This window comes from Haliotis rubra, unplaced genomic scaffold (genome assembly GCF_003918875.1).
Source record: "Haliotis rubra isolate DU_JTF1 unplaced genomic scaffold, ASM391887v1 Scf532, whole genome shotgun sequence".
NCBI classification, from domain to species: domain Eukaryota; kingdom Metazoa; phylum Mollusca; class Gastropoda; order Lepetellida; family Haliotidae; genus Haliotis; species Haliotis rubra.
Window position 1 is genome coordinate 771,654 of NW_025767227.1, and position 10,586 is coordinate 782,239.

Sequence of the window (10,586 nt, forward strand, 5' to 3'; positions counted from 1 at the left end):
TATACAATATATCAAGTGGAGTATACTGCAGATACCTCATGAACCCAACGCTCGAGGTGTCAAGCTAACATACCCACGTAGAAAGGAATCCTTACACTGCTGACAATAGAACACTCTCAGTCATAAACACACGTGTATTGGAGGAAGAGTGCTCAGATAGATTCCATATATACATAATCTTCCGAAAATACTCACACTACAAACTTGCCATCACTTTGACCCGAGGACATGTTGAATGCCAAATGTGTGGCTCGGTTCAGCATATATATTACTTATGGGTCCAGTGAGGCAGCCAGCTGATAGGCGGCCTGCTTTTATCAGCCAAACACAATGTTGGTACTCTAGATAACCCGCGCATAAAAAAAAACCCAAACCAATGACCTCTGTATTATGTGCGCCATGTTTATGAAGAAATGCTTTATTCAGAAATAGAGAACTGAATTAACATTAAGTATGTCCTTTCTTAGCGTCTATGCAGCAAATTTCCCCTGTCTGTGTCATGCATGAGATCTATTCTCATGGTGAAAGTGAACTCTTGTCACAGTGGTGTGAATAGGTCCATATTGCTGAAAGTATACAAAGGGGTGGAATAACGGAGAAACCGTATGACAGACTTTGAAGGATGGGCAAATAGTTAATGGAATCGTTAAGGGTTAAGTGTCTACATCTGAAATAAGAGGATCAGCCACTGAACAATCAACCGTTTGCCTCAAGGACAAAACAAGCATTATGTTCAGGCGCGTAGCAAGCCAATGTTTTCGTGTAAGCCCGATAGGTTGGAAAGGTGTATATTTAGAGAGTATTGAGGCCTTGCCGAACCTTTATAGCAACAATCATGTGTAAGCAAGGTTTTTGTTTTATAATGGTAGGTACGCCCCGGGTGTTACACTAAACAACTAATGACACCAATCTATTTTTATAGTGTCATCCTCAGAGAAATACCAGTCTCGATTGTCTGACCAATAATATTCTATGTACACTGTTATTTTGTCAGCATAATGATCCTAAGCATAATGATTTTACTTCTCTGTCCAATCTCCTTGTAAAACAGAATGAGTGATTAGGTATGTAAAATATTCCACCAATATATAGCCGTGTACACCTTAGTGCTATATGTTCCAAATTAATTACTTCGAAGAATATGTTATTGTACAACTGGGTTTGTGCTTTTGGGAGTCAATACACTTAAGTTCAGTCTACTTGCATCCTGGTAGAGTTCAGTTCTTGATTCACATCCGAGACTGATCACATTGTTAGAAGCGTTTCTTGGAGTTACAGGTTCTTGAAGGCCGGGTGTTTGAGCGACGTCTAGCCTATCTACTGACCCAGTGAAGCAGGATGCCTATCCCAAGGCAGCAGTCTTCATGCCTACTTCCACATCTGCCCCAAACCATCTTTGCATATAGCTGGAACACTGATGAGTGCGGCGTTCAACAACCAACCAGCCAACCAACCAACCAACCAACCAAAAACCAACCAACCATCCAACCAACCATCCAATCAACCAAGCAACCCATCTTTATTGATGGCTTTTGATTTTAACTCTCTTTTGCCTGTACTGCATCATTGTACGTTCCTCAAATTATGTTCCAATTCCATAATGTTATCAAGATCTGAAAAACATCATGCATCTGTTACAGGCAAAGTGTGTAGGAATGATGACTTACTGCAGTGATTTGTCAACTCCTTCCATGTTGAATATCCAGTGTATATTTGCTGAAGCTGGAGCAGTGAACAGACTAGTCCTCTTATAGGAACTTGCGAGGCCGGGAGAAATTCGGGTCTCATGAAATGCTGACTAATTCAAGTCGAGACACGTACAATAATGGTCACGTGACAATGAAGGGCACAGTTTAAGAGTTGTTCTGTTGAACATTATCCGCTTGTATGACACATATATCAGCGAACACACACACTCTGTCAGCATTGGCATACGTTAAACTATTTTCTGACCTTTAAAATTTGCTGATATGCGAGACGGTGTGCTGAAGGGTGTGCAATCAGTTGTCCCTTAGTCTGTCTCACAGTCCCTGAACCACATTATTTTCCCACTGCCTAGCCCTTCCTGCAATGCTAAATCCCTATATGAAGCAAGTCCAGATTTGCGCAAGTTCGAATCTCAGTACTTTTGCATATGTCCTTAGTCCACTTGGGTAGCCAAGTGGTTGAAGCAATCGCCCGTTACCACCCGTTTTCGAATCCCCACATCGTTACAATGTGTGAAGTCCATTTCTGGCGTCCCCGCCGTAATATTGTTTACAGAGGCGTAAAAGCATACCCATTCACTGTAAATATCTTCACTTGTTAGGTATGTATTTGCAGTCAATTGTTATCACCAAGAAGAAGGACATACTTAGTTTATCACCTGTAAATAGAAGCGCGAAGTTGTTGTAGCACGGCTTGTATCAGCAGCGCGATCGCTGTTATAGATTAGCATCGTAAAAGTATTGTCCTCCTGAGAGGGTACGTAAGTCCCATAACTGTCAAAGTATATTTAAACGTACCAGAGTTTTTAAAACGTACTATTTTGGTTATCTTAAAGTATGGCTACATTTTCCTACAATCGCCAACTTGGGATTCATGCATGCAGCTAAGGCACCGTAAGTCCCCATGGTCCCCAGTATGGTGACCTATCTTCAGTTGTTGACGTATAGCCTGTTTTTATATTCTATTGTAATAATGGTAAGAAAGTTTTAGATGTACAACCAGGTTTTATGTTCATATCTGTGATCGTCTAGTGGGTTTTACTCTCCTTTGTTGGCATATTTTCATAATTCCACCCTGAATTTATCATGGATTTAGAACTTGTTTTAGTCACGATGTGGCTGAACTATTGCCAATGTGACTTTAAATTTTAACTCACCCACTCACTCACTCACTAGACTAGCTAGAGATAAGCATTACACAACTAGTTAGCTTTTTCCCGCCGTTTATATGTGGATTATTTTCGGAATAAATGACGGGGACCCAAAACACTCAATTCCCTATACCACCTTACCAAATTTTAAGGCCCGACGTACCACTTGTGTAATTAGCAACTAATTTAACACTAGGGTTTGATATCAGGTAGCAAGGCACAAAAACACTCTCAATAATATATGCCCGATATATTCCACACGTCTTGGACTTAATGACGGACAGAGAAACATCCCAATTGCCATTTCGTCATGTTCGGATTATGTCTGAATTATTATGTGACTATCGAACCTGTACATTCATAACATTCACAGAATGTACGTGGTTTTACATTCAGACGACAAATAAAAGGGCATGTTTTGTACTAGTTTGTAATTAATGTGTTATATACAGTGGCTACCACTTAGTCCCGACACACCCTTTTCACTATTTGTTTGGTCTCATGTCCCAGATTTTGACTTGAAATTGAATATATTGCACGATTTTCACTAGTTTGGCTTTGTGCCCAAGCATGAATCGCTCCTCATGTTTAGACGACCTAGATTTACACATAATCCTACAGCACCGTACACATTAAAATAGTACAAACATTACATGTGCTGTCTTATCACCTGTTTACCTGTCCACCTCGTGACACATGAAAGAAGTATGTCATGTTGCATCAGCCTATACACACCTTTATATGCCAGTCGTGTAACTCGTGGGCGCCACTGGTAAAGGCTGGACGTGTTTGCGTTCACTCGGCGAGCACCTGGTGTCAATGGTGCCTTGTAACAATCCATTCAATGAATCAGATTGCCTCTGCCCCAAATCACCGCTATTATTTACTTCTCAGTCAAACCGAAAAATACAGGCTAGAATTGATCTTCAGTAACCCATGCTTGTCCTAAGAGGCGACTAACGGGTGGTAAGGCTCACTGACCTGGTTGACACATGTCATCGTATCCCAATTGCGTAGATCCAAGCTCATGATGTTTTAGCCAAAAGAAACATATGTCCGGGTTATTATCTGAATTGACATTCTGTGATGTTATTTTTTCATATTCACTGTTGACGGTGTTAAATCAATTAATTCAACAATACGTGACTTCTAGTCTGTCAATACCTGTTTTATAGACCTGAGAAAAGCAATATTGATTTCTTTGGGGCCATACAAGAAGTACTGACCTGAGTTTTCTAACTGTATTAGATATCTGACATATTATAAGAAACAGACACAGACACAGACACAGACACACACACACACACACACACACACACACACACACACACACACACACACACACAGACACAGATATATATCTATATATGTATGAAGGAATATGACATATCATGAATCATACATCACATACAGTGAACCACTGTAAAAGAAACAAAGACTGAATAGTTATAGTGCAAGAAAATGTATTGCTGATAAAAGTAAGTTACAGTAATATATTGAAGATAATACGAAAATCTTGGCATCAAGTGGTCGCTGTAAGAATGTTATCAAATATTCACAAATTGGGAGAATTTACATTTTTAAATACATCCGCATATGTGATTGAGTGAGAAACAGTAATGAACATGATAGTTTAAGAAATGTAAATTTCTTTCCTTCGGACTACTTGAAGGAATGAAAGGAGAGTACTTTACACTATCATTACAAAAATATCAGTTTGAAATACACATGTTCACAAATATGGAGAATTTACATTTTTAAATACATCCGCATATGTGACTGAGTGAGAAACAGTGATGGAAATGATAGTTTAAGAAGTGTACATTTCTTTCCTTCGGACTACTTGAGTGAATGGAAGGAGAGTACTTTACAGTGTCATTACAAAAATATCAGTTTGAAATACACATGTGAATAACGGAAGCCATCACTTGCTCTATGACGCAGAATCTGAATTTGAATGTTAATATGCAACATTTCTTTTGCTAAAAACACAAGCCTTAAAGAATTCAAAATGTTTCGGTTTATGGATACTACTTCTGGTTCTACATACATAGTATGGTTACCGCCTGACTACATCAAGCCTACCTCTAGAATTCAGCACCGAATACTTAAGGAACGCTGGACAACGTCCATGACATAATTTGTGCAATTGTGTTGCAAAACACGTTGGCGAAACAATGTCTTATAACTAGTGTGTATAAGCTGATAAACATAGTCCATCACCTCTACATGCATGGTCAGAGAATTAAGTCCAGTGATTTTGAGACTTTTCAATATTTGGAAACTAAATGTAGCGTGTGATGGCGCGTGTTATATCAGTTTGTGAAAGTGCTAATTTCGTTTTAAACATATTTTTTCAACCGAGATAAATCAGCGTGATGTGTGAATAAAAGAGTGAGTGAGTGAGTATGGTTTTACGCCGCTTTTGGCAATACTGTAGCACTATCACGGCGGGGCACACCAGAAATGGGTTTCTTACACTGTATCCATGTGGGAAATCGAACTCGGGTCTTATGCAGACAATATGTCAATGCCCAGCATTGTATTCATGCACATAATCAGGACATGATAAATGTAGCTAAAATAGATAGGAATTCAATTAGGTGCCATATGTTTTGGCGTCATTTGTTGTGAAGATGGCCATTCCCTAAAGTTGTACGATCAGATGCGATGTATTGATCTTCGTAAATACGCTCTGACAGTCATATCTCGGTGCACATGTAAACAATGCATTTGACTGGGCCTCACACTGGTGAATAAGTAAAGTCAAACCCAGAATCCTTCATCTTCTTGTTCCATATTACATCAAATCTCTCACTTTGTGCCACAGTAAACCAATTCTTCCAGTCCCCGATTTCACCTGAAATAGAAAACGAATGTATCAAAGTCAGCGTACTTTAAACAGGTGTACGTTTGTCAACGGATTGTATTGTGGAGAAGGTATTATTCCCACAGTACTTTAATCAAACTTTAATTTTGGGTAGGTGAGTGGGTGAGTGGATGAGTGAGTGCTTAATTGAAGTGGGATGTGTTATACCTTTCCTATAGAACGTTCCTCCTGTGCCATCTGCCCACATCTTCATGGGAAGTCCACTTTTCATTTCCTGGTCAACTTTTTTCATCTTCTTAAAGGAGCAAGCATCTCCAACCTCCTCACAGAACTTGCCTGTAGATGCAAGGCCAAGGAATCTAGCGACGTCTTTGATAGACCTGAGAGGATCCTGAATTTAATCGTGTAAGAGGATGTTGAAATGATTATATATTTCTTGTCTTTTGAGCTATAGCATATCCACACACGATCCTTGTTTTATGAATCACGAACCATTGAGAGTGAATGAATTGTTTTAGCGATTCATTGATTGAATGATTGCACTATCACAAGGGATAAATATGTTAATGTAAAACCGGTTGAAGATCATTTTAATAATGTTCACTGTCATTTAAGAACTGATTTAAAAAAATAAATAATTTGATTAATAAATTCTGTATTATATGTTATGTAGAAAGATATAGTTTTACATTGGTATAGTTTAAATTAGCAACTGAGATTGTTTGTGGCCGTATCCACAAAGGGTGTTGAAGTACTGTCAAATTATTGTCCCCCTGAGAGGATACGTTAGTCCCGAAAACATTCCGTAAATTTAAATTTGCCAGATACTTTACAATGTAGCATTTTTGTAATTTTCAAACCTGACAACGGCTGAAGGGATGATGTAAATCCAGCTAGGGTTCATGCAGGTAGCAGAGGTACTGAAAGACCCCATGGTCCCTAGTATGGAGATATACCTTCAGTTGTTGGCGATCTATAGCCTGTTTCTATATTGTATCGTCTTGTATAGTTAAACTGTTTTAGATTTAATTACTACTTTTAAATTTTTATGTCTTTGACAGTCTAGTAGCTGTACTGTCCTTCGTTGACAGGTGTTTATAATTTACTTGTAATTATCATAAATATATAAGTTGATTTATTCACGGTATGACTGAAATATTGCTTATGTGACTTAAAATCTTAACTTTCCACAAACTTAGGTAGCTGAAGACCAGTCGTATAAGAGGGTTTTGAAATGGTTATAAATTTCTTGTCTTTTGAGCTATAGCATATCTGCACACGATCCTTGTCTTGTGAAGCACAAACTGGTTGGAGTGAATGGATTTTTTTAGCGATTGATTGATTGACTGATTGCACAAACTAAGGAAGCTGAAGACCAATTCTTACCCTGATCTTCACGGGTTGTCATTCAAGCGTCCGTTGTGTTAAGGGGCAATGGCATTTTACAACATGGTGCAACTAGCTTGCCTTACAATTATGCTTCTGTGTATGTTCAAGAACGCCATTTATACACGCGTGTAGCTAGTCAAAAATCATGGAGCCATCAAATACTTACAATTTTCATGTCCTCGTAGTATATATCAAGGGTAGGTAACCCTGGTGCAGCTGCCACCTCGTCTTTCCATGACTGCAGATAGGTGGAGTAGGGCCCAAACGGAACTAGGAAGTAAGAAAGGTAAAATTAAAGCAATGAGATGTAAGGGAATTCTTTCGAACTATATCTGGAGATTGTCGAAGCTCGATACTCAAATTCCAATACCTTAACCCAGGTTTGTGAGAATCGTACTGATAAGATCGTCTGTGCTGTGTCCTTCTTACTTGTATTACCGCGAAGTACTGACTAAGACCAACCACTCGCTGTACTTACTTTTCTCTGACATAAACGCCTCTGTAAACTCCGTGAAATCTCCTTCATAGTTATACGGTGCAACCATGTCTCTCAGGTGGTTGAAGTAGGACACACAGGTGTCTTTGGGATTCCGCATGATCTGGATACATTTGATCTTCTTCTCCACGACCTGTTTAGGGAGCATGCGCAGAGGGAGGTGGGTGTTGAAGATTCGTCTAGGTGGCACTGCCTCTATTCCATCTTTGTAAAGGAATTCTATCATCCGGGTCTCTTTGACATCCTTTTGATGCTGGAGAGTCCCACTATTTAGCATCTCTATGACTTCCCACAACCAGTGGGTTCCTAAAACAGTAAAGTCCAGGAAAGATATCCATAAAACAGGGTTAACAGGTTCTTGAAGTAAGAACATATATTCTGCCATATTCACCTTTGACATATCAAGAATCAGTCAACTTGATAGAAGTATTAAACATCTGTGCTATAACTGAGGCATACTGTGATATAACTGTGGTATATTGTAATATAACTGTGGCATACTGTGATATAACTTAGGCATATTGTGATATAACTGTGGCATACTGTGATATAACTGTGGCATACTGTGATATAACTGTGGTGTGTGTGATATAACTGTGGCATACTGTGATATAACTTAGACATATTGTGATATAACTGTGACTAACTATGATGTAACTAAAATATAACTAAAACATACTGTGCTATATACTAGCACACTTTGATATAACTGTGACATACTGTGATAGAACTGTTACATGATGTGATATAACTGTTGCATACTGTGATATAACTGTAACATACTATGATATAACTGTCACATGATGAGATATAACTGTGGCATGCTGTGACATAACTAAGGCATGCTGTGATATAACTGTGACATACTGTGATAGAACTGTGACATGCTGTGATATAACTGTGACATGCTGTGATATAACTGTTGCATACTGTGATAGAACTGTGGTATATTGTGATGTAACTAACACATACTGTGATAGAACTGTCTTATTTTGTGATATAACTGTGACATACTGTGATATAACTGTGACATAATTGATATAACTTAGTCATACTGTGATATAATTAAGACGTAATGTCATATAACTGTGACATACTGTTATATAACCTGTGACATATTGGGATATAACTGTGGCATACTGTCATATAACTAAGGGTATTGTGATATAACTGTGACATGTTGTGATGTAACTAAGACATATTGTGATGTAACCTAGACGTTCTGTGATAGAACTGTGGCATGCTGTGATATAACTGTGACATACTGTGATATAACTGTGACATACTGTGATACAACTGTGACATACTGTGATATAACTGTGACATACTGTGATATAACCGTGACATGTTGTGCTATAACTAAGACATATTGTGATGTAACTAAAACGTACCGTGATATTACTAAAATAAGCGACCAACATACCAAGGACCGAAGATAGTTGTTTATATCCGTCTCTTCGTTATACGAATGTCATAAGCGTATTTGTGTCTTGATATGACTATATGTGCCGTGATATTCTCGAAACGCATGATAATATAACTGAACTTCAAATGAGTCATGCTTTCAAATAACTGAGACATCTGGTGACATAACTGACGTGAAAGCATTCGCTCGTGATATATATCTGAGATATACGGTAATAAGATGAGATGTAACTGGCACAAGCTGTGATGTAACTGACACAAGCTGAGATGTAACTGACACTAGCCCCTCATGTAACTGACACAAGCTGTGATGTAAACTGACACAAGCTCTGATATAACTCACATTAGCCCTGATGTAACTGACACTGGCTGTGATGTAACTGAAACCAGCCCTTATGTAACTGACACAAGCCGTGATGCAACTGATACTAGCCTGGATGTAACTGACACAAGCTGTGATGTTACTGACACAAGCCTGATCCTGATGTAACTGACACAAGCTGTACTGACTAACTGGCACAAGCTGTGATGTAACTGGACACAAGCCCTGATGTAACTGACACCAGCTGTGATGTTCATGCGAGGGGTTTTATGCAGTATGGCATTACGTAACTGTGTGCATGGGGTTGTTAGTGCAACTGTGTGATGGTTCTTACAGTATATGTGCTGATTAGATGCATGCTATTTTGATATTATCATGGTTTTATTCTTGTGTTTATTATTGTGTCATAACCGGACACTGTACAGGGTTATTACGCCACACTGATGCAATAAAAAGATTCTTTCTTCTCTTGTAACAGATACATGCCGTTTTGATGCAACTGGATAAAAGTTTTTTAATGCACCAGATGCTATGATGCTGTGATACTACTGACACTAGCAAATTTTGATGTAACTGACACTATGATAACGCAACGACCCCATGATGTAACTGACACTCAACCGTGATGCTTGACATACACTTGGCAAGCGATGTAACTGACGCCTTAGCCGTGATGTAACTGGGACATGGAGATAACAGTGATGTAACTCCGAGATATACTGTGATGCCAACTGACACAAGCCGTGATGTAACTGAGATATAAGTTTGATATAACTGACTGAAGCCGTGATGTACCCAGTCCGAGATATGCTGTGATATAACTCACACTAGCCAGTCCAGAGTGTGGGACAGTTTGCACCTACCCGATGATGTGGAGTCTGTGGAATTGTACAGTTAAATAACCATATTCAGTCATTCACCTACCACATTTGGGATACGCACGAAGATAATGATGTCATCGTCTTCAGTTCGGCGTCTTTGATTACTGTTTTATTCTGTCTTCAGGACGAGCTCCCTTCAGCATTTGCGGAGGTGGCACAAGCAACATTACACCCCATCGGCATGTATGAAGCTATGGGAGTTGTGCGTAACTCTTCCATTCCCTGGAAAACACCGTTCGTGATCACTGGCTAATGTATGTGCCGCGCTATATAACATCCTTATTCGTATCTATCTTTTCCTTTCATCTCCCCTTCAGTTCCCCTGCCGAACAACATTCTGGACCATCGAAAGTTCTTACTTGTCACCCGGTCTGACTCTCAAATGG

General features: G+C 39.1%; 1 protein-coding gene across 1 annotated transcript in view; it reads right to left on the reverse strand.

Annotated features, from left to right (window-relative positions):
• The window catches only part of LOC124253141 (sulfotransferase 1A1-like), a 33,450-nt gene extending 23,195 nt beyond the window's left edge, over window positions 1–10,255 (reverse strand). The window contains exons 1-5 of the mRNA XM_046686859.1: window positions 10,244–10,255; window positions 7,555–7,878; window positions 7,243–7,346; window positions 5,895–6,078; window positions 5,565–5,717 (exon numbers count right to left, since the gene is read on the reverse strand). Coding sequence (XP_046542815.1) covers window positions 5,602–5,717; window positions 5,895–6,078; window positions 7,243–7,346; window positions 7,555–7,849 — 699 coding nt within the window. The 5' untranslated portion in view covers window positions 7,850–7,878; window positions 10,244–10,255 and the 3' untranslated portion in view covers window positions 5,565–5,601. The remainder of the gene's footprint in view (window positions 1–5,564; window positions 5,718–5,894; window positions 6,079–7,242; window positions 7,347–7,554; window positions 7,879–10,243) is intronic.
• Window positions 10,256–10,586: the final 331 nt, after the last annotated feature.